At 60.1% G+C, this 24,045-nt stretch overlaps 2 protein-coding genes across 7 annotated transcripts in view; both read left to right on the top strand.

Annotated features, from left to right (window-relative positions):
- SHANK3 (SH3 and multiple ankyrin repeat domains 3) overlaps positions 1 to 13,240 on the top strand; it is a 47,907-nt gene extending 34,667 nt beyond the window's left edge. Inside the window, exons 21-23 of one of the 6 annotated variants that reach the window (XR_008664958.1) lie at positions 464 to 2,723; positions 4,366 to 4,456; positions 4,648 to 9,654. Coding sequence is in view for 5 of the 6 variants with exons in the window: in XM_055329243.1 (XP_055185218.1) it covers positions 464 to 2,723; positions 10,746 to 11,337 (2,852 nt within the window). In the remaining variant the exon portion in view is untranslated. The other 5 variants (XM_055329246.1, XM_055329243.1, XM_055329244.1 and 2 more) reach the window with 5 other exon arrangements.
- A 5,198-nt stretch (positions 13,241 to 18,438) lies between these two features.
- Positions 18,439 to 23,621, top strand: ACR (acrosin). Its single transcript, XM_055329364.1, has 5 exons — positions 18,439 to 18,515; positions 19,320 to 19,526; positions 19,671 to 19,954; positions 22,426 to 22,571; positions 23,091 to 23,621. Exons 1-5 carry the CDS (start codon positions 18,439 to 18,441, stop codon positions 23,619 to 23,621), a joined length of 1,245 nt encoding a protein of 414 aa, XP_055185339.1.
- Positions 23,622 to 24,045: the final 424 nt, after the last annotated feature.

Below are 24,045 nucleotides of genomic sequence, written 5' to 3'. Positions count from 1 at the left end.
TACCTCTTCTCTGCAGGTCTGTCTTCATGACTGGGGGGTCCTTCTTTGGGCCCTCAGTGCAGTGGGGCTTGGGCAGCTCTTGGCCCTAACCTGGGTTGTCGGAGTTTCTGTCCTCTCAGTTGTTGGTGGAGCCCTCCTCTGCCTTACATCTGAACTAATACCTCTCCCCAGGTCTTCCCAAGAACCCTCCCAAGCCAGCAGGGGCCCCCGGGGTGCAGAGCCTGGGTATCTAGGGAGGAGCCCGGACTGGGGGGCTCTGCTCAGATTCCCTATTCTGGGCTCTCCGTGTCCCCTTTTGCTTTCCAATCCCAGCCTCCGCACCCTGCGGGACCCCATCGTCCCAGTCTGGTTAGTGCTTCCCGCCAGGTTCTCAGGGGGTGTCTTCGCGGCTCTTGCTGCCTGGGACGCTCCGCTCCGTCTGCAGGACGGGCCGCGGGTCTCACTGGATCCCCTCTGTCTGCAGGGGAGGATGAAAAGCTGGCGTCCCTCCTGGAGGGGCGCTTCCCGAGGAGCACGTCCATGCAAGATTCCATGCGCGAGGGCCGAGGCATCCCGCCACCCCCCCAGACTGCGCCGCCCCCCCCACCAGCCCCCTACTACTTCGACTCGGGGCCGCCCCCCACCTTCTCGCCTCCGCCACCCCCTGGCCGCGCCTACGACACTGTGCGCTCCAGCTTTAAGCCCGGCCTGGAGGCGCGCCTGGGCGCGGGGGCCACGGGCCTGTATGAGGCTGGGGCGCCCCTGGGGCCGCTGCCCTACCCTGAGCGGCAGAAGCGCGCGCGCTCCATGATCATCCTGCAGGACTCGGCACCCGAGGTGGGCGATGTCCCGCGGCCACCTCCGGCCGTCACCCCGCCTGAGCGGCCTAAGCGGAGGCCGCGGCCGCCAGGCCCCGACAGCCCGTACGCCAACCTGGGTGCCTTCAGCGCCAGCATCTTCGCACCCTCCAAGCCCCAGCGCCGCAAGAGCCCCCTGGTGAAGCAGCTGCAGGTGGAGGACGCCCAGGAGCGCGCGGCCCTCGCCGTTGGCAGCCCCGGCCCGGGTGGTGGCAGCTTTGCCCGCGAGCCCTCCCCGACGCACCGCGGCCCTCGGCCTGGCGGGCTCGACTATGGCCCCGCTGACAGCCCCGGCCTGGCTTTCGGCGGCCCGGGGCCGGCCAAGGACCGGCGGCTGGAGGAGCGGCGCCGCTCCACCGTGTTCCTGTCGGTGGGAGCCATCGAGGGCAGCCCCCCGAGCGCCGAGCTGCCCTCCCTGCAGCCCTCCCGCTCCATCGACGAGCGCCTTCTGGGCGCCGGCGCCACCCCCACCACCGGCCGCGACCTGCTCCTGCCCTCCCCCGTCTCTGCTCTGAAGCCATTGGTGAGCGGCCCGAGCCTTGGGCCTTCAGGCTCCACCTTCATCCACCCGCTCACCGGCAAGCCTCTGGACCCCAGCTCGCCCCTGGCCCTGGCCCTGGCCGCGCGGGAGCGGGCTCTGGCCTCCCAGGCGCCTTCCCGGTCCCCCACACCTGTGCACAGCCCCGACGCTGACCGTCCCGGGCCTCTATTTGTGGATGTGCAGGCCCGCGACTCCGAGCGAGGGGCCCTGGCCTCCCCAGCCTTCTCCCCAAGAAGTCCAGCCTGGGTCCCTGTGCCTGCTCGCAGGGAGCCGGAGAAAGCACCCCGGGAAGAGCGGAAGTCACCGGAGGACAAGAAGTCCATGATCCTCAGCGTCCTGGACACATCTCTGCAGCGGCCGGCTGGTCTCATCGTCGTGCATGCCACCAGCAACGGGCAGGAGCCCAGCGGGCTGGGGGCTGAAGAGGAGCGGCCAAGCACCCCGGAGCTGGCCCCCGCCCCTCCACAGTCGGCAGTGGCGGCGGAGCCCCTGGCTAGCCCCCGGGCGCAGCCCCCTGGCAGCGCCCCGCCGACAGACCCCGGGCCGGGCCAGGGCAGCTCGGAGGAGGAGCCAGAGCTGGTGTTTGCCGTGAACTTGCCGCCCGCCCAGCTGTCCTCCAGTGATGAGGAGACCAGGGAGGAGCTGGCCCGCATTGGGCTGGTGCCGCCTCCTGAAGAATTTGCCAACGGGGTCCTGCTGGCCACCCCCCTTCCTGGCCCAGGTCCCTCGCCCACCACGGTGCCAGGCCCGGCCTCAGGGAAGCCGAGCAGCGAGCTCCCGCCTGCGCCTGAGTCTGCAGCTGACTCAGGGGTGGAGGAGGCCGACACGCGCAGCTCCAGCGACCCCCACCTGGAGACCACAAGCACGATCTCCACGGTGTCCAGCATGTCCACGCTGAGCTCAGAGAGTGGGGAACTCACTGACACCCACACCTCCTTCGCCGATGGACACACTTTTCTACTCGAGAAGCCACCAGTGCCTCCCAAGCCCAAGCTCAAGTCCCCGCTGGGGAAGGGGCCGGTGACCTTCAGGGACCCGCTGCTGAAGCAGTCCTCGGACAGTGAGCTCATGGCCCAGCAGCACCACGCCGCCTCTGCTGGGTTGGCCTCTGCTGCCGGACCTGCTCGCCCTCGCTACCTCTTCCAGAGAAGGTCCAAGCTGTGGGGGGACCCCGTGGAGAGCCGGGGGCTCCCTGGGCCCGAAGATGACAAACCAACTGTGATCAGTGAGCTCAGCTCCCGCCTGCAGCAGCTGAACAAAGACACACGCTCCTTGGGGGAAGAGCCGGTCGGTGGCCTGGGCGGCCTGCTGGACCCTGCCAAGAAGTCGCCCATCGCGGCAGCTCGGTGAGCAGGGCAGTGTGGGGAGGGTCCTGTCCCATGTCCACGGCCCCTCTGTGTTCTTCCTTCCGTGCGTCCACGGCCTCCTCCATTCCCCTCTGTGGTCCCTTCTGTCCCATCCCCTACCCGTCTGTGGCACTCCTCCCTGTCCACTTCTGTCCTTGACTCGCTCTTGCTTTGTCAGGGATCTGAAATATCAGGGCTGCTGTCCTCTCCGTCGTCCCTGTTGGTGCTGGGAGTGGGAGCTGGGTACCCATGGGGGACAGACCCAGGCAGGGCCCGAGCACCTCCCTGGCCCTCCCGGAGACTACCCGCCTCGGGTTCATGTGGGCTCCTATTCTTTTGCTCCTGACCGAAGCTGCCTCTACTACTCAGGGTCCTTCTGTGGTCCGTTCTGGAGTTCCCACCCGCTCTCCCCACCCCCGGTGGCCACGTGGCTGGTGCCCCCATTCCTGTAGCTGCCTCCTGCCTTGCTTCCTTTCGAGGCTTAGAGTGCGCTGACTCCTTTTCCTTTGGGGTTCCCCCACCAGCTTCCTGTTTCCTGTCTCTCTGCTCTGCCTCAGTGTCCTTTAAGCACAGATTCGGGTGTACGATTTTCACAGCACATTCAGAAGTCACTCTTTGGTGGAAGTCACACCACCTCCGCACCCTCCATCTGCCCTCTTGCTTTCTCTGTACCTTCCCTGTCCTTCTGTCTTTTCTTCCCACCTCCTACCCGGGGTGGGGACTTGAAAGGGGAGGGGCTGAGCAAGGGGCTGGGGTGCTGCTCCCATAATGCTGCCAGAGCCCCTGGGCTGATCCCTCGGGTATCTCCTTGAGGACCCCCCTTCCCAAGGCTCTGTTCCTGAAGGGGATCCCCCTTGGGCCTGTGGGCTCCATGGACACTGCTGGAAGAGCTGGTTCCTGCCCCCGGTGCTGGTCTAAGGCAGCTGGTCCTCCTGGGCCAGCCCTTGGCCCTCCTCCCTCTTCTGGCTTTGTGAGGCATGGGTGGGGTGCTACTGCCTGGCTCCTCCTTCTTGCTCCCTGAATACCAGCCTCCAGGGCCCTTTCCCATCGGCGTTGGAAGAAGGCCTTGGAAGGCAGCGTTCACAGAGCAGTGAGGGATTCGGGGCTTACTCACAAGGGTTTGTCTCATTTACCTTCTTCAAGTTAAGGATTCAAAAGATAAATTGGGGCTTGGGAAGCTCATGGTGCCTCTCCTAAGTGGTCCAGGAATGTTGTCCTTCAGCTCTAGTCATCTCAGGGGCTTGGTCTGGGGCCCTCTCCCCCTTTCCGCTCTTCCAACTCCCAGCTAAATAGAAAGCCCTCTTTCCGGCAGGGTGATGTTGAAAGTGCCCTGAAAGTGTCCTGACAGTGGCCAAGGGTGTCCATATGGGACGAGTAGCCTGGATCCTGGCCCTCTGCAGGACCTGACCCCTAAGGGTGAGGGGGTCCTCGATCCACCCTCGACCAGCCCCCATCTTCATCTCTGCCTCTCCTCCCTTCCCAGCCTGTCCATTCCCCTGTGTCCCTTGGTCCCAATGAAAATTAAAGCCATTTAAAGTGGGCAACACAGTGCCTGGTGCCATGCAGGCCCTCAATAAACATTTGCTGAACACATGAAAGAACTGAGCTAAATGCAAGCTGTCTTTTGTGATTTGAAATCTAGGGAGGTGGCTTAGGACACATACCACCGAACGGCAGACACAGGACTCCGATTTACTGGTTGTCAAACCCCACGATCAGGTGATCAGGCTTAGGTGAGCCCGGGTATGGTCATTTGCCTGTTGGCTCCCATGGGGCGGCTGGGCAGCCTCAGCATCTCTCCTCTGTCAGGGAAACGATCTCTTGTTCCATGGCTCTGGGTTGCGCCAGGACGCTGTTTGTTTTCTTTTTTGGATATGGGATGGGGAAGGGCAGTTGCAAACCTTCCGTCCCATCTATTCCATAGGTCCTTTGGAAAGTGAGCCTCCTTCCCCGGTTCTTGCCAGACTGCAGCTCTGGCTTCATGTGGGTCTCCTGCTTTCCTCTGAATGAATCACTGGGGTCAGCGGGACGTAAGGCTGCCGCTGGCCAGGCCCGAATCGTCTCTCTCCTGGAAGCCAGGGCATGCGGTGCTGAGAGTGAGGGAGTGTGGTTCTCAAGAGGACAATCAGGTCCTGGTAGCAGGGTCCCAGAAGCCAGGTAACCTGAAACGACAGAGGTCCCCTGTAATGTGGCCCTTGCCATCTCCAGCAGCTTCATTCCCTGGCATCAGCTTAGGGTCAGAGGGCTCTGGATTTCAACTTTCAGCTGTTGCATCTGAGCTCTGTAGTCTTGGACAAGCCCCTTGACTCCTGTGAACGGCAGTCCCTCCCCTGTGACATGAGGATGATACAGCATCACTTTGAAGCTCTGAGCTCAGGGCTCCCGCATGGTGGTTTCTCACTTGGTGCACACTCGGCCAAGCCCTTTGTGGTTCTGGGGGCGCCGGCATGGCGCAGTAGGTTGGGTGTCCAACTCTTGACTTGTCTCAGGTCATGATCTCAGGGTCCTGGGATCAAGCCCCACGTCGGGCTCCGTGCTCAGTGGGGTGTTTGCTTCTCCCTCTCCCTCTGCCCTTCCCCCACTCTCTCTCTCTCTAAAATAAAGAAATAAAATTGTTTAAAAAAGAGTGCCAGATACTGCACTAGAAAACATCAGATCCTATTATTTCACCTCTATAACCCTTCTGTTAGATGGGCTGTAGTATAATTTCCATTTTCCAGACAATGAAACTAAGGTTCTAAAGAGGTCTCTTGGAGCCAGTAAGTGGTGGTGTCCAGCCGACCCCCGCAGCCTCTGTCGTTAAGCCCCTTCTGGTGACAGACACTGGTTTCTGTGCAGTAACCCATCGCACAGACATGCGCACCTGTTCATTCGTTACACTGCCACCTGTACGTGTCAGTTGTGTGAAGGACACACGGCGTGTCCTTGATATTCTGCAATCACTCATCCACGCAGTTCGACCTTGTTAGTGTAGCCTCCCCATCCCCCTGCCCTCCACAAGCCCTCCTGCTCCCGGTCACGCGTCCTGTCTCCGCAGTGTTCCTCCTCTTGCCCTCAGACCTGGGTGAAACCACGGCCCTCTGGAGTGCCCCCCCTCCACTTCTGGCTGCAGGCAGGGGCCGAGCAGGGGACGTGGCGACATGTTGACTTGGCCTTCGGTGGCTGCCGGGCGGCTCCTGCTCCGCCGCTGGCTGCGGGCTGCACTCCTCTCTCAGCAATGGGCTGCCCATGATACCGTGTCGTGGAGAAATGCTCCTGGTATGGGAAGTCCCGATGTCTGGGTAGGGCTGCTTCCTTCCCAGGATCGGTCCTGGCAGAGGCCCCTGGAGGGCCACACCTCCGAGCCTCGTCCCCTGGTCCCTGGGTTCCCTGGGTTCCCTGGGTTTCACCACCCGGACCTGTCCCTTTCCTCACCCAACGGATGTCACAGGAGGGGCAGCGCCCCTTCCTGCTCACCTACCTCCCCGCTGACCGCCCTGAGGCCCCGTAGCCACAAGACGCCCCGTAGCCTAAGACCTTCTCGGGCAACCTAAGCTGCCCTGTATGCCACAGATCTGAAGTAACTTGAAGTGATCGGCTCATCTGTCCTGGGGCCATCTTTCTGGGTGGAAGGGCTAAGACCTCTGGCTTTCTGGACCATTGGTTGCAGACTATGCACCCACTCTGCGCTTCCAGCTTCGGGTCTAGCTCTGGTGTAGACAGAACAGCCGTCTTCTTAGAGCCCCACCGAGGTCTTTGAGGGCCACGTCTGCACGCAGCTCCATTTGTCTTCCATGCTCCATAGTTGGATTGGAATCCTGCGTGTGGTCTGAGCCCCGCAGGGACAGAGTTCTGCTGTGGCTCTCAGTTTTACAGCTATCTGACCCTCACATTGGGTTTTACAGAAGACGTTCATGGAGAAATGGCTTTGGAAATACAAAGTGAAGGCGGTGTCTGTCCTGCACACCCCACCCCTCTGAGGTGCTCTGTGCCATGGCCTCACACCCGTCAGTAGTAGGTCACCGCTTAGTGTCTTGCAGGAGACACACGCCCCTCTGATGGGGTAGGGACCCTGGTCTGCTGACATGTTTGGCAGGGATTTGGATGCAACCCCTGTGTGACTGCAGGTGTTTCAAGGGCAGCTGGGCTTCCTCCGGGACCTGGGCTGACACCTGTTGTGTGATGGCCAGTGCAATGTTGCATGAAACTGGGTCGCGTGCTTCGGGAGCCCCGAACTCTGCTGGGAGAGCAGGAAGGGCTCACAGATGAGGCGATGTGTTGAGGTTGGAGCTGTGAGCGGATGTGGGCAGTGGGAAGGCAAGAGGCTGGAGACGCCGCGGCCACAGGGTGTGCTTTGAAGCTTACGGGTTTGTATCTAGTTCTGTGCTGCTGTTGAGGGTTCTTTCCCCGACTGGGGCTCCCAGACTGCAGAAGCTCCCGGGCCTAGACCTGCCCTGCAGGAGTGCTGTGGCGGAAGGCCTGAGGCAGAGGCAAGGACCAGAGCTTGGGCTTTGTCTTTTCTGTTGGTACCAATGGGTCAATAGGCAGCCAAGCCTGGGAGAGATACATAAAGTTATTTTTGTGTGATGACATTTTTTCCAGTGTAAGTTGTGCTCCTGGCTTTGTGCTAGGTCCTAGGAGTCAAGGAGGACAGTTAGCTAATGAGGAGAGAGGGCCTGAGTGAGCATGAAATGTCTGGACCTTGAGGTGGCTGGGGAATGAGGATGAGGACCTGGGTTAATGCTAGGAGCCCTCCAGGTGAAAAGAAGGAGCTGATGGTGGCACCCAGGTCCCTGGTGTGGGGAGGATGTCTGGCAGCCTCTGTAGAGGTCTGGAGCTCAGGGGAGCTTAGCTGGGCTTTACACATAGCATTTTTACACACCTCGCCATAGCCAAGGGAGTGGACCATACGGCCCAGGAGAGTAGACCATGGGAGTGGACCATACGACCCAGGAGAAAGTGGGAACTGAAAGGAGAACCCATGAAACCCAGCTAGGAAGGAAGGGGTAGAGGAAGGGGTCAGCAAGAGGTCCTGCTACTGCCTTGGTAACTGCATGGGTGTGTGGGGGGTGGGGACCAGGCCAGGCCTCAGTGGCTGAAGAGTTACGAGGTAGTGAGGCAGTACCACAGTCAGATGTTGGTGGAGGAGACGTCCGGGGCATGAAGCCTCGCTGAGCCATCCGGAGGAGATGCTGCCGGCATTCAGGGGTGAGGTACCGTTGGTTAGAGGGTGGATAGCCCAGAAGCCCCCTCTGGGAGGCCAGCGGGTGCTGGGACGTGATTACGCCATGGTTGGGTCCTGGCTCGGGAGGTGGTCAGACAGCCGAGAGAGGTGATGGACAGTGATGGGTGTGCAGAAGAACGCAGAAACTTGGCTGTGAATACTGCTGGGATTCCTGCCCAGGGGGCGATGTGATAGTTCCTTGTCCCCGCAAGAGGAAGGAGAGGAGGAGCAGGCACCTGGGATGTGGGGAACCCTCAGCCACTCCCTGCTGTGTTCTGTGGCCTCGGGAGCGCAGACTTCCTTAGGCTCTTCTAGGCCTCCTGGCCTGTCCAGCATCCCTGGGCATCCTTAGGACAGGCTCTCTCTCTCCACTCCCAGCCAAGTGGAACATGGCACTTCAGGCCCTCATGGCACCCCTGGCACCAGCCGTATCCTCAGGCAGGGGCCCATCTCCTTGCACCCAGCACCCATCTCCTCAGGGGGCTCTTCCTCGGTGCTACTAGAGCCAGCTTACCTCTCTGCCAGACGAGGAGGCTCCAGCATCGGCCAGAAAGATTCTGGAGGCCAGACCCTGCTCTGGGCTCAGAGCACCCACCCTGTTCTCTCTGCCTTCGCAGCTTGGCTGTGGTCCTGCCAACTTGTCACTATGCTTCGGTCACACCCGAGCCTCTAGGCATGCCCACATGAGTCCACTGAAACGTAACCTCTGGGGTAGGCTGGGGAGGGTTCCCTCCTGAGATGCAGGTCCTCAGGCTGGGGTCGCTGTGTGGGGGCCATAGGGGGCCTCTCCCGGCCACTGTCCTCTCAGCATCTTACGCAGCGCTGCCTCCCCCTCCCCCACAGTCAGCCCCCTGGGCACCCACCACCCCCCTGCAATATCCCCTTGGGTGGCCTCCTCCTCTCCCTTCACTGCTGCCCTGCCTTGCCCCAAAGCCCAGGTGGTGCCAGGGAGGCCAGGTGTGGTGGGAACAGAGAGGGGTCTTCTGGTTGGTGCCCATTCCTGAGCCCACCTCAGGTGTCCCCTGGGGGCAGGTGGGGGGGAGGCTTGATCTAGTCTCCTCAAGAGGCTCCGCTGTGGGCCTGAGCCATTGGGAGAGGCAGCAGGGGCAGAGGCTGAGGAGAGGAGCCAGTGGAAGGTGGGGGAAGCTGGGAACTGGAGCGCAGGTTGAGTGGGAGAGGTTGCACTTGCACAGGTGGGACATGGAAAGATGAAGCCACATCAAGAGGAGGAAGGATGCCGAGGGTGCCCCGTGCACTGTGGGATTGGCCCCGGCCAGGGTCTCACGGAGGTGGGCGGGGGTACCCAGAGGAGTGTGCTTAGCCCAACTTAGGCAGGGGCGGGGTGGGGAGGTGGGCTGGCCACTGGAGAGAGGCTGCTCAGACCTCAGAGAGTGTCCCCAAGTGCCAAGGGGCTGCTGAGCACCTGCCACACAGCGTCCCAAGAAAAGCCCGTGGATGGGCACTACTCTTGCCTGGCTTCTCAAACCAGAAAAGCCCCACAGGCAGACCAGGAGCCCACCCAGATGGGCCCGGGTTGGGGCTGCAGCCCCCTCCCCTAGCAGCCCCAAGTGTGCTCCCTCCCACTGCAGCGAGTTCCTCCCCCGCAGGTGTCTGGCCAGGATGTGTCCTTGGCTGCCACACTAGCTCGAGTGGGGCCACGTGCCTGCTGTTGGGCCTGGGCTGCTAACACTCTTTCTCATTGCTCTCTCCCGCCCATCTGCATGTGGCTGCTCTGTCTAGCTGCGCGGTGGTCCTGAGCGCCGGCTGTGTAAGTGAGCATGCCCATCCCATGCCTCTCGCTGTCCATGCGCTGCACCCGGCCACCCTGGTTGCTGCTCTGCTTGGCTTCGTGGGGCTTCCCACCGACAGCCCCCTGAGGCTTCCCCTGGGCATCACCCGGGCTAGGAACGGAGAGGAGGGGGTGGGATAAGGGGGTGGGATAAGGGGGTGGGCTTTCTCCAGAGGTCCTCCCAGGTGGGCCTCCCAGCAAGGCCGTGCTGGAGAGAGAGGGCTGCAGGTCTGGGGGTCCTGTCAGGTGATGTTGGGCAGCGAGGTACCATTTGTGTGTGTGTGTGTGTGTCTGTGCGCTCACATCTTTGCTGCTGCTTCTGTAGCGAGCAGGGCACCGCCATTCCTGCCCCGCTGCTGCATGTCTGTGCCGCGTGTGGGTGCTGCTGCTGAGCCTGCTGCCCTGTGCGGGGAGGCCGTGCCACGGGTGTGGCACTGCCTCGTACCTGGCCTGCACGTGCCGCTGCTCTGCGTGGGCACGAATGCTGCCTGCTGTCTGTCTCTGACTCATGGACTTGGTCAGTCTGTGCAGCCACCAGCTTTTGTCATGACTCAGCCTTCCCCGAAACCCGCCCAGGCGTCTCTGGGTTTCCTCAGGAGAGCAGAGCTATGTAGGAGTGGTGAGGGGTGCTGCCAGAGGCTCCCCGCCCAGGGCCTGGGTGCACTGCAGCGCCTAGAGCCAGGGCCGAGGGTCAGGGGTGGGGCAGCAGCCCTTTGGCGGCAGAGGCCACATTTCCTCCGGTGGGCAGCTCTTGGGGGCCCCCTGGCCTGAAGGGGGCCACGCCACTGGGTTTAGTCTTCACAGCACCCTCCGTTGAGCCCGGGGCCCCCTCTCCCCGTGCAGGGCCCTGGCCTGACCCTGGGGGCCCAACGCAGCGGCGCCCCTCGCCCATCCCTCGCCCCTCACCCCTCGCTGGAGCCCTGGGAGCCCACTGCCTTCCTGTGGCCCCAAGGCTGCGCCCCCTCCGCCCCGCCTGCCCCCGCGTCTCCGGGCGCCCCTCACCTGGCCTTGACCCCCTCTCCCTCCGCAGGCTCTTCAGCAGCCTCGGTGAGCTGAGCACCATCTCAGCGCAGCGCAGCCCCGGGGGCCCGGGCGGCGGGGCCTCGTTCCCGGTGCGGCCCGGCGGCCGCTACCCCGTGGCAAGGCGCGCCCCGAGCCCGGTGAAGCCCGCGTCGCTGGAGCGGGTGGAGGGGCTGGGGGCGGGCGCGGGGGGCGCGGGGCGGCCCTTCGGCCTCACGCCCCCCACCATCCTCAAGTCGTCCAGCCTCTCCATCCCGCACGAGCCCAAGGAGGTGCGCTTCGTGGTGCGCAGCGTGAGCGCGCGCAGCCGCTCGCCCTCGCCGTCGCCGCTGCCCTCGCCCGCGCCCGGCCCCGGCCCCGGGGCGCCCGGCCCGCGCCGGCCCTTCCAGCAGAAGCCGCTGCAGCTCTGGAGCAAGTTCGACGTGGGCGACTGGCTGGAGAGCATCCACCTGGGCGAGCACCGCGACCGCTTCGAGGACCACGAAATCGAGGGCGCGCACCTGCCGGCGCTCACCAAGGACGACTTCGTGGAGCTGGGCGTCACGCGCGTGGGCCACCGCATGAACATCGAGCGCGCGCTCAGGCAGCTGGACGGCAGCTGACGCCCCCCCTCCCCCCCCCCGCGCCCCGGCCGCGCCCTGCCGGCAGGGCCCCCTCCCGCCCCCGCCCCCGCCCCCGGGCCGCGGGCTCGGCCCGCCCCCCCACGGCGCCCGGGCCAGGAATGTTGCATGAATCGTCCTGTTTGCTGTTGCTCGGAGACTTGCCCTGTACATTGCTTAGTGCCCTCCCCGGCCGGCGAGTCCCACCCAGCACACGGTCAGGAAGGGCGAGGGGCCGGCGGCTGGGGCGGGAGAGGGCCGGGGTGGGTGCTCCGGCCTGACCACCTCCGCACAGCGCCTGGCGGCTGCTCTCCCACGTGGGGGGGGGGGGGACCCAGTCCAGCATGCGAGGTCAGGACACACCTTGGTGACTCGGGGGGAGGGGGGAGACTTGGGGTTCTCGGTTGGGGGCCTAGGAGCCCCCCTGTTTTGCATATTTTAATCCACTCTATATTTGGAACGAGAAAAGGAACAAATATCTCTGTCCTTAATAGCTTCCCTTTCCCTCCCCGACAGCCCCCCACCGGTTGCGCTGCTGCTGCCCAGTCTTCCATCTCTGGCCCCTCACTGCCACTGCCACCCCACATGGGGCGGGGGACGCTCCAGCTGGTCTGGGGTTGGCCAGGGTCCTAGTAGCCCGCCAGGCCCGGCTCGGCCCTCTCCCCTCGCTGAGCTCTAGTGTGCCCCACCGACCCTTCAGGTGCTGCGCGGAGGAGGGGCGGCAGGCCGCGAGTCCTGCTGGGCACTAGCTAGGTCAGGTGGCCTGGGAGACCGTTGCCCTGGGGAGGCCAGAGCCCCGGTGGCCACCCCCAGCCGAGTCCCTCACGGGGCCCCTTCTCGGGAGGGGCCTGGCCTCCTCCCCACACTGTCGGGCAACCACAGCAGAGAAGCCTCCCTGCCTCAGACCCCAAAGTCTCCCGTTCCTGCCCTGTGTGTGTGCGCACATGTGCGAGTGTGTGAAACTCTGGGTGCAGCTGAGTGCATCGGGGCCCTGTGTGTGCCTGAGTGGAGCGTGGTCCCCAGAGGCCACTCTGTGTGGGGGCTTCAGCGGTGTGCACAGGGTGCGTGCATGGGTGTGTGCCCGTGAAAGCACCCCATCTCCACTTCCAAAGAAAGAGGCACCCTAGGACCTGCTGTTTGCCCAGCCTGTCCTTGCAGAGCCTCCTCTAGCCTGAGCGGGCCTCCTCGGTGAAGCTCTGCTGCTGGGACAGGCTCCCAAGGGCCCTTGGAGGCAGTGCCCACCCCTGCTTTGGGCTTCTGGGGGGCTCATAGAGGACCCCTAGAGTCAGGCCACCACAAGCCCTGGGGAGAGGCAAAGACCCCAGAGGACACCCCAGCCCCCCTTACTGTGACTCCTCACACTCAGCAATGACCTGTGGGGTGGGGGGCCCTGGGACGTTTTTAAACCTAGGGTTTGGAGTCTGGACTAAGCTCCATCCACGTCACTCACAAGTTTCTGTTTATATTTCTAGCTTTTTTTAATAAAAAAAAAAAAACCCAGAAAACTGAAGTTTTCCCAGCCCAGGGGCCTGGCACGCCGGTCTGTGCCTGCCTGCCCCGCCCTGGCCCGCCGGCCCCACTCCCTGGGCAGAGTCACACCCAGTAACCCCATCACCGACAGACCAGGTCACACACACAGCAGCAGTCACTGTAACAGACTGCCACATACACACTCGGTCTCACACTCACCTGTGGGTTTTTGGTTCCGTTCAATTTGGGTTTTTAACTTTACAGGGTCAGTTGTGCTCCGCCCCTCCTTTTGTATGGAGTTCCATCCAGGGGATTTCACCCCTGCTCCAGTCCTGAGGCCTCCTGACCCTGACGTTGTGATACACCCCACAGAGATCTATGTTTCTTATATTATTATTATTGATAATAATTATTATAATATTATTATGTAATAAATTTATAAGAAATGAAACCTTCTCAGTTGCCTGTTTGAGGAGATACTCGGAACACAGACTGCTGACCCTTGCACAGGGTGACACAGACCTCCTCAGCCTTGACACGAGTACCTGCTGACTCGGGGCCCTGGCCCTGACCCCGTCTCCTTGACCTCCACGTCCACATGCCAGGCTTGCAGCTCTGCCCGAGTGCTCTGGACCTCAACCTGTGCTTCCTGAGCTGCAAGCTTCTGTTCATCAGCTCGCTGCATAGCCCTCCTGAGCTAGAAGTCCAGTTGTGACCCCTGCCCCCCTCCCCCAGGCCCTTTGTTTCGGAATTCTCTAGCTCCTGCCCCTGGAGCCCCTCCCGTCTGCCCCAGCTGTCCTGCCCCCGTGGCTGTGGCCCTTGGTCAGACTTCCCCTCGTGCTCTGAGCTCCCACTCACACGAGCAGCCAAGGAGGTGGCCAGCCTGCTGTGGCACCCGGTGGGGGTGGTCTGTCCACAGGAAGGTCAGGGGCTCCTTGGTGAGTGGGAGAAGGGTTCACAGTGCAGCGAGTGCTGGACGTTGTCCCACAGAGCAGGCCCATGGTGAGGCCTTGGGAGGGCAGCGCCTGCAGAGCCGGGCCCCACCGGCTCAAGGTGGGGCGCAGAGGCGACGGTGATAAATGTGGACTTGGACCGGGGTTATCACCGGGTCACGGCGGGGCCAGCAGGAGACGCCACCAGGGAGGCGTGAAGATTCCAGAGGGAGCGAAGCAGGTGGCAGGGAGGCCGACTCCGACTGCAGGTGCGGGCCGGTGGAGGTGCTTTGAGGCAGCACGTGCGGGTCTGGATGGGCTGGTAAGGACTGGAGAAGGCCCTGCCGAGCTTGGATCTTGAGGGGCTGGCAGCGTATCTAGAGAGCCCCACAATTTCAAATTTCCCACTTTTTCAAATTTTTAATTTTCACTTTTAAGTTAGAAGCTGTAGTCATCGTATAGAAGAGGCCGTGAAGGAAGTCAGAGAGAACGGGCTGGCGGCGGCGGGGTGTCGAAGTGTAGGTAGGGGTGGGGGTGGGACCCCGACTCGCCCTGGGCCTGCGCCTCTGTGGGGTAGGGGCTGGGGTCCTCGGAGCTGCACGCGGAGCTCTGGGTCTCTCTGGGCCTGGGTCAGTTTTCCACAGAAGGAAGGAAGAGGCAGCAAACCTTCCGTGGAAATGGCACTGCCACCCCAAGAGGTTTGGGGGAGGTGAGTCAGAATCTTCACCACCTGTGAGAGGACACAGCAGAGGACCCCACAGGTTCAGTGCTGGGGGAGTTGCAGCCCCAGACGCTGTGGGGCCAAGGTCTCCTCATGGCCTCAGGATGTCTTCTGGGGGCCCCTAGGCAACTCACCGGCACTCTTCCTGGCTGCAGTGCACTCGCCTCCCTCAGCCCAGGCACCCCTGCCCGAGGACCTGTGGACACCTTGGTGTCCGCTCTGCAGAGGACGTCCCTGGGGAACCTGAGGGGGCTAGGGATCCAGATGCGGGATCACGTTGTGGGGGCAGGGTAGGGGCTCGGAGGCAAGGAGCAGGAAGCAGGCTGGGGTAAGCCTGAGGACATGAGAGTGGGAATGCAGGAGGGCAGGGAGGGAGGGAGGTGGAAGGGGCTGGGGCTGGGGAACCCATCATCTGGGGAGCTGGGAGCCCTAGCTTGGCCGGAGTCAAGCCCCCGGTAGCCATTGGGACCACGTCCTCTGGCCCCAGGGTCCTGTCTGGTACCCTCCTCTCTCCCCTGTGCTTTGGAACAGAGTGTAGAAGCCAAATGACGTCACTCATTTCAGATGTTTGCTTCCTCCATTAGGGTTAATGACAAAATTAACCTGGGTGGGCCACGTGCCTATCCCTCCAGCCATTCCTGTGGCCATGGGGCAGGTGCTGTGACTGGTGGCCCCTTCTAGAATCAGAAGTGAGTGTTACTCTGTGAAGTCACACAGTAGTTGTCTTCTAGAATCTAGACCTTGGGTTTTCAACTTTGTTATGAGTGACTCTAAGTGTTTTGAAAAACCATGTACTACTTTTCGTCTTGAAGTTTATGACTAACATCTTCATCATGTTTAAATACTTGCCAAGGTTGTGATTTCTGGAAAAGTGTACATATTGGCATCAAAATAAATGTTTACATCATTCTGCTAAATGATTCTCATGGACCTAAATACCATATCAATTTTGTGCCCATCAGAATCCTGTAAAAACTCCTGAATAGGTGTTTTCTTACACAATCAAAACTCTAAGGGTTCCATCTTGAATTCCTGTTGTCGTTTCTTGAAGTGTGATTCCAGCCTTTTTGGTTACCTTAGCAGGCACAAAATGACCCTCGGTTAAGATATGTGAGGACTCCTAACACTCAGGTTGGTGAAATAGGACTTCCTGAACTTCAGGTGGAGGAGGGGAGACCACCTGACATGCAGGTAGCAGCGATAAAAATCTTGTGACACACGGGTGACGTTGTCGAGGCCCAATTACAGTCATCCAGGGGAAACACAACTTGTTGCTTGGCGGGAATGTAAATAATACATATTAAAACTTGAGGGAGTTAAATCATCCTGCTTTGTCGCTCCTTGCTGAACAAAGATGTTCTGGCCCAGTGTTAGAAGGCAGAGGAGGGACAATAAATATTCCCACACTGAGAAGGCACCTTGCGCCAGGGAAACCAGGCAGGCCACCCGCAGCACTCACACAGGGTTTTATTCAGGTGGGCAGGGCGAGGACCATCCTCAGCAGCTGCCTCGTGATTCTCCGCAAAATCCAGACGGTAGTCCACCAATGTCGCAGAGCGGGGGGACACGCAGAAGGATATGGTGGTGAAGTCCAACGGTTCACGGGCACCTCAAAGGACCTGCGTGCATCTGACAGCTCACCTGTGATTAGATCTCGGACTACCACCCATGTCTCAGCTAGGGAAGGGCCAGGTTATCTCTACTGGATACTTGGGCGGTGAAAACAAGCCTCCCCCATCCCGGGGGGAAATGCCTTGGCAAACATTTCCAAGCTACATGTCAATCTCCAAGGGGCCCCAAGAGGGGTCACTGAGCAGACTCGAACAGCAGCCAGTATTGTACATATTGGCATCAAAATAAGTGTTTACACATCATTCTGCTAAATGATTCTCATGGACCTAAATACCATATCAATTTTGTGCCCATCAGAATCCTGTAAAAACTCCTGAATAGGTGTTTTCTTATACAGTCAAAACTCTAATGGTTCCATCTTGAATTCCTGTTGTCGTTTCTTGAAGTGTGATTCCAAAGCCTTTTTGGTACCTTAGCAGGCAGCCAGTCAGTACTCCCACACCCTGTAATAGGAGAGGCCAGGTCTTCTGACCCGCAAGGACAGTAGATTTGGGGACAGTCGTGTAGAGGAGATGAGAGGTCCGACAATTCAGTGGAAGAGATGGAAACACCTGATCTGCAGGTAGGGACCATAAGACCTTGTCACACTCAAATAGGGGAGAGGAGACCCCTCGGTCATGAAGAGAGAAGAGATGGAGGCTCCAGATCTAGCAGAAGACATGAGAGACCGGATCTCCTGACACTCAGGGAGAGCACGGAAGACCCGGTTATACTCAAATGGGAGATAGGAGATTTCATTACCCTCGGGTAGGGGAGATGCGACCCCAAGACCCCCAGCAGTGAGACGGAAACCACAGTCAGACACTTAGCCAGTAAAGGAGACCGTGTGATATTCAGGTAGAGATGCTAAAAGCTCATACTTTTAGGTGGGGGAGGGAGGCTTCCTGGCTCCTCAGTATGGCTGATGAAATCGCGGTGCACTACGTGAGATGCACCTCCTGGCCTTCAGGTAGGGGGTAGAAGACTCTGGGTTCTCGGGTAGAGAAGACACCCCAAAGTGACACTCAGGTGGTAGAGATGAGGCCTTCGGCCTGGAGATGGGAGCAAACACATCCTCATGTGCAGGAATAGGAGTCGATAGCTCCTGAGACTCAGGTGCAGATATGCAAGATCTATTGGATATTCATCTGGGGGGGATGTGACCTCCCGAAAGTTACGTGAGATGAGCACTAAGACATTCAGTCAGATGGGATCCCTGGGTGGCTCAGTGGTTTAGCGCTGCCTTCGGCCCAGGGCCTGACCCTGGAGACCCAGGATCGAGTCCTGTGTCGGGCTCCCTGCATGGAACCTGCTTCTCCCTCTGTGTCTCTGCCTCTCTCTCTCTCTCTCTGTGTGTGTGTGTCTCTCATGAATAAATGAATAAAATCTTAAAAAAGAAAAAAGACATTCAGTCAGAAGAGAGGTAGAAGAATAAAGGTCATCTGACAATCTGACATCTTAACACTCAGAAAGAAGCTATGAGGGGTCCTGACACGCAGGTGGGGGAGGGGACAAGCTCTTCACACTCCGATGGCTTGGTGCAGAGCTTACACTCAGGGAGAGGAGGGGAGATCGCCCTCCATGCGGTGGAGACATGATGTCCTCACTCTTGCAGGAGTTGCAACTTTGTAACATGCAGGTGTGTGAGGTGAGCGTTTGTCATCCTCCTGTAGGCGGGGTGCTGTCTCCTGATAGATAGAAGTGAAACCTCAGGGTACTTAGGCAACTGTGTTGGGAGTTCCTAACACTCAAGTATAAGAGACACACGTTGCTGCACGTCTGTCCTGGAGAGCAGACCTGGAGGCACTCAGGTGGGAAACACCAGAGCTTGCGATACTCAGCAGTGAGTAGAAAGGTTAAAGTGGCTCTTCGAGAAGCGTGCTGACAACACGTACTTGTGAGAGGGAAAGACAATTTGCTCCATACATGGATAAGGATCGATTAACCTGACGAGCCTGATGCCCTGTAGCCGCCACATGCTGCACTGTCTTGACACAGGACATAGCTGCCCCTCAATCCAGGCTGTGGAGCAGAAACTGTGGGTACAGCGTGCCCAAGGGACAGACCCTGAACCTGCCCCGGACTAGAACCTCAGACGATACAGGACCTTAGAAGGGTCCCGGGGAATGAAGATCCTGGCCTTGGGATGGAGGGAGGGGGCTGGACATGAGTCCCCATCACCCCAGGGGTGGGGGAAGCCTGTACCAAAAGCAGGAAACTTGTTTGAGTGTGAACCGGTTAGCTAAAAAGTCCTGCCTGGCCTGAGACTGGGGGTGGGGGGAGGAGGTGGGAGGTGGCCCTGCTGATTGGTCAGGAGGCCGCAGAGCTTTATGAGGTCACTCGGCTTCCAGGCCAGGCTGGGGCAGGAGTATGGTGGAGATGCTGCCAACTGCCATTCTGCTGGTCTTGGCGGTGTCTGTGGTTGCCAAAGATAACGCCACGTGTGAGTAAGTGTCCGGGGCTCCTCAGGGGTTGGGGAGAGTGTGTTCTGAGCAGCAAGGCCCACCCAGACTCCCTCTGTCCAGGGCACGAGAGGAGGCCAAGCTTGACCCTTGGGACTCCCCTGGCTTTCCCCCAGTGTCACCCGCATCCCACCTCAGGCCACCCTGCTCCCAGTTTCCCCCAGGCCTGACCCTGGGCTCCGATGCCTCCTGCAGCACAGACACTGGGGCCCTTTCCTCACCCAGAGACTGACCCCACTGCCTCAAGCATCGAGTCCTAATTTTTAGGAGCCCCTTTGTTCCCACAGACCCCGAGGTGCCCCTACCTATGGCTGACCCCCAAGGCTCCAGGGTGTTGTCACGGCATTCCTGAAGGATCCCTTCTCCACCTTAGGCTCCAGCAGCCCCCAAGATACCCCCGAAACTATTGTGGCCTCCCCCCAGCTCCTGGAGCTTCCACCCCTGGGCCCCCAGTGCTCCCCACAGCTGGGGCTACTGGACCTACCTTGACAGGTCCCCTCCTCCTGCCACCCTCCAAGCCCACCGTGCACAGCAGGGGGGCCCTGGGGCTGTTCCCTGAGTCCCCCACCATCACACCTGTCTAGCCCCCCTGTGCCCCCCCATACCCCCCCCCGTGCCCCCTGCTTCCCACGGTCCCTCTTTCCCCGCCTGTGGCCATATCCACCAGCCCCACGACCCCAAGCTCCTGGGCCGTTCCCGGAGCCGCAGCCTCTGGCCTGGCTCCCCCCCTGCCCCCCGTGCTCCCCCGTGCCCCCCCCCGTGCCCTCTGACCCGGCCATCTCTCCTCAGTGGCCCCTGTGGGCTGCGGTTCAGGCACAGCACGCAGGGGGGCGGCCGCATCATCGGAGGGCAGGACGCGGTGATCGGGGCCTGGCCCTGGATGGTCAGCCTCCAGGTCTTCACCTCCCACAACAACCGGAGGTACCACGCGTGCGGAGGCACCTTGCTGAACTCCCACTGGCTGCTCACTGCCGCTCACTGCTTCGTCTCCAAAAAGTAGGTGTGCGAGGGTGTGCAGGGGTCTGGGGGCCCCGGAGGGTGGGCGTGCAGGGTGCCGCGTGGGGCCTTGGGGTGGGCCTTGGGGGGGCTGGGGTCCCGGGGCCCCTGGCTGAGCGCCGCCTGCCCGGCCTCCGCCCGCAGGAAAGTGTACGACTGGAGACTGGTTTTTGGCGCAAGGGAGATCGTGTATGGGAATGATAAGCCCGCGAAGCCGCCCCAGCAGGAAAGATACGTGGAGAAAATCATCATCCACGAGAGCTACATCCCCAGTCTGGAGTACAACGACATCGCGCTCATGAAGATCACGCCGCCCGTTCCGTGCGGGCAGTTCATTGGCCCCGGCTGCCTGCCCCAGTTCAGGGCGGGCCCACCTAGGGTGCCCCAGGGCTGCTGGGTGGCTGGCTGGGGGTTCTTGAAGGAGAAAGGTGAGTGCTGGGGGACGCTCACGGGGCGCTGCGGGGCACCTCTCCGTGGTCTCCGCAGTGGGGGCGAGATGTGAGGCCCAGCGGAGTGCGGGCAGTAGGGTCCCAACACTGGGCCCTGTCATAGGGGACACACTGGCAGCTGCGTCCCCTGCCCAGGGCCTCACGACCACGGACCTGTGGGTCGCTGGAGGGAGGGCCGAGCGCAGGCACAGGAGGACCTGGCGCTTTGGGAATGGGGTCTGGGCTGTGTCTGTACCTGGGGCCAGGAGCCCCGCTGCTACACTGCCTAAACGGGGGATCGTAGCCTGAAATGGTACTTGGCCAGCTCCTCCTAGGCCGTCCCGCCGCATGGGAGGTCGAGTGCGAGGCCGAGTGGGGGGCCGTGAGAGCCGGGAGCCCAGCCCGCCCGGCCCGGGCACCCTTGGGGCTCACACCTCCAGAATCCGCCCTCCTCCTTTCCTCCATAGTGGGCGTTGGGGGTGGCGTTTCTGGAAGGTCAGCAGTGGGCAGCGACAGGGCAGGTGGGGTAGGCCTCTCAACCTTCCTCAGGTGGCCACGTGGGCTTCTTCTCCCATCAGCTTGGGGGTGTGAGGAGACCCTGGAAGTGCTTCCGTCCTTTGCTAATGGAAAACTGGGGGCTCCTGATTCAAGTCATTTGGGGTCAAAACTTAGTCTTTTCTGGTGACAAAACCCTGGTAGAGTCAGGATGCATCCTGTGACTCTTCCTCCTCTCTGCCCGTCCCTCAGGGAAGGGCTCCCCCCTCCCCCCGGGCACCCTTGTTTTCACTGGCCTCTGCTGGCCCTTCCCTCCCTGGCCCGGGGTGTACCCTCTGGCTGGCTGTCGGTGTCCATGGCTCTGCTGTGGCCTCTAGAGCGTTCTTCTTGTCCCACCCCAGCCCACCCTGCTCTGCCCACCCACCCAAACATGGGCACAGTGTTTCGGGGTTCTTGCAGTCCCTCGGGGGCTGATCTCAGGGCTCCCATCTACACTTCCACCGCTACCATCACCTTTGCTATCCTGTCACTCAAAAGGATTGTAGGCTCCCAGCGACACCCTGGACACCATGCAAGTCCTTTTTTGTTCTAGAATCCTCCTCAACTTAATGGAATGTCTGCCAGGTTTTAGTGAACACATCCTCCACCGCTAAGGCCAAGTCTCAGATCTTCTGTGATGTTCCTTCTCCATTTCCTCTCTCTACCTCCTCCTCGAGCCCATGTGCTTCGGGGCTCGGAGAGCACTTCTGGGGTGGTCCTCCTCCTTTCCTACAGAATTTCCAGTTCTTGTAGACGTCATAGCGTCTGTCATTTAGAGCCAATGGGTTGGGATTGAGAAAACCCTGTTCTCCTTCAGGTCCTCTGGCTCTTAACATAGATCTAAAAGGTCACCTCGAGTGACCAGTCTTGTTTTGGCAGCAATTTCAATGTCACCCCTGTCTCGGGCAGTGCAAGTACAAAACTAACTGCTTTGAGGGGTACGGAAAGCTGAGCTGAAGGGACTGAGACACAGTCAAGGCCGCCCAGACGGGTCCTGGTTTCCTGCTTGCCCCACATCTCTACGTTGCAAGTCTGGTCTGCCACCTCCCCATGCAGATGCAGGGATGTCAGGGCCACCCGCCAGGCTGCGGCTGGGCTGTGGGTGCTGCTGTACTGGGGCTCCTCTGTCTGAGGGAGCCGCTGGATGAAGAGGGGAGAGCCGTGCCCTTTCCGGGGCTCTGTCCAAGCCAGGTGAAGGGTTGGCTGATGGAGGCAGAGCCTGCGCTGGCCCTTTCTTAACCCATAGGTCGTGATGGAACGTCCGGGGCTGTAAAGGAAGGTCTGACTTGGCTTCAGGTCATTCCAGCCACCCAAGCCCCTGACAGGTCTGTGTGGAGGCAATCCTGCACTTCCTCCCTTTCTATGATCCCAGAACAGATGGGAGGCACACAGGGAGGGACTCACTCATCCCGCTCCAGAGGATCCTGTCCGCTGCTGAGCAGAGGGTGACTCACAGCCGTGCTATGGGGGAATGAAATGTGTATCCTCTATTTGAGTGTAGACAGGAGACCGTTGGTCCGAATCCAGAATCCCAGCCACACTACATCCCTACCAGGATGTTTGGATGAGTGGTTCTCCAAGTTCATGATTGTGGGAAAGGCGAGTCATGGGGCTCAACACAGGAGGTCACTGTGGGGTGTAAACGGGGTGACACATCCTGGCCGTAACTGTGAATACACATCTGGCATCAACACACATCCCTTCACATTGACACACGGCTGCATCTGTGTGTCCTCCGTGCACTGCCCCTGCACGTTCCTCCACCCCCGCCCCATGTCCTTCAGAAGCATATGAGGAGAGGCCAGGGGCATTGACTTCCATGGATTTTAGGTTTAATTAGAGTGTTTCAGGATGACAGGGGTTCTGTGGAGGGAGGAGGCAGGGCTTCCCAGAACGCGCCTTCTGTGACCGCTGACCACTGAGCTGCCTGGCTGTAGCCTACAGGATCGCACCTACACTGCAGGAGGCACGCGTGAACCTCATTGACCTCGACTTATGTAACTCCACCCAGTGGTACAACGGGCGCATTCGTTCAACCAACGTGTGTGCAGGCTACCCTGAAGGCAAGATCGACACCTGCCAGGTAACTTCCCTTTGGGTGCCCTCCTCCTTGAACACCACTGCCTCCAGGGCCCTGCTTCAGTGACCCTTTCCCTGGTCCCATCTTGTAGAATGAGGATGGGAGGTGACATCTGCTGCCCCTACAAAGGACTAATCACCATGCTGAGAGCCTTTATCCCGTCATAACACAGAGACCATAGCACCCAAACACCACCCTTGAAGACATGCTCACCTCTCCTCACCAGAATACAAAAATTTTACATCCACTTGCACGTACATGCCTTTGGATGCATGAGCCACGCACCTGGGCCCATGGGTCGCTTGTCTTCCCCCTCACTGCGAGGAGACCCATGACAGTCCATTCCCTTCTCACATCCCAACTGAAGCTGTTGATACCAACTCAAAGTTTACCACTACTACTTGTGTTCATGGCAGCAGGAAGCCATGTGACTACAGAAACTGTCCTTCCAGACCCTATGGCCCTTCTGGACAGGGGAAAAGTGGCTCGGACAGAGAGTGACTTCTGTGTCCTTCTGGGCAGGGGGACAGCGGCGGGCCTCTCATGTGCAGAGACAACGTGGCAAACACCTATGTGGTCGTGGGAATCACAAGCTGGGGGGTAGGCTGTGCCCGAGCTAAGCGCCCCGGAGTCTACACGGCCACCTGGCCCTATCTGAACTGGATTGCTTCCAAGATTGGTTCTAATGCCTTGCACATGGCTCAACTGGCCACCCCTCCCCATCCTAGTACTCAAGCACCCCCGGCTAGACCCCCCTCTGCCCAGTCTCCTGCTCACCCTCCTTGGTACTTCCAACGCCCTCCTCGACCGCCTCCTGCCAGTCCGCCATCTCAACCTCGACCTCGACCCAAACCCCCAGCTGCACCCCCACCTCCACCTCCACCCCCACCCCCACCTGCACCCCCATCTATCACTAAACCTCTCCAAGTACTTTCTTTTGCCAAGCGACTACAGCAACTCATAGAGATCTTGAAGGGGAAGACCTTTTCTAGCGCAAAGGGGTATTATGAAATGGAGACCACAGATCTCCCAGAACTGACCGCTGCCTCCTGATCCAACCCCACTCCCAACAGACCCAGTGAGCCCCTCACTCCCAAGAAAACAAAGATGGAATAAATAAATATAAATATAAATACAAATATAAATATAAATATATATATATATATATGAAGAGATGCTTTCTGGACTTCTTCCTACCTGCCCTGCCCAATTGAATCCAAACCCTCCCCCAGCAAATGTGTCCTTCCTCTGTCACCCTCCAACGAGGTGGAGTTGCTTGTATGTCAATGGCAATGTGGTGTCCTAAATTTTCATTTTTAAAGTTGGAACAAGGTCATCTGGGGCAGCAGGCCGGGTATGGTCTGTACACTCGGAGTCTCTGCATATTAAATCAGTGGGGGTGGGCCCTGGAAACACCTGTGAGGTGAGCTGATGCAGAAGGGGAGGGTGTGGATCTGAGTCCACTCGAAGAATGACC

Source organism: Nyctereutes procyonoides, unplaced genomic scaffold (assembly GCF_905146905.1).
Source record: "Nyctereutes procyonoides isolate TBG_1078 unplaced genomic scaffold, NYPRO_anot_genome, whole genome shotgun sequence".
Taxonomy (NCBI): domain Eukaryota; kingdom Metazoa; phylum Chordata; class Mammalia; order Carnivora; family Canidae; genus Nyctereutes; species Nyctereutes procyonoides.
Note: the sequence above shows the minus strand (reverse complement) of the source record. Positions and strands in the feature narration are given on the sequence as shown.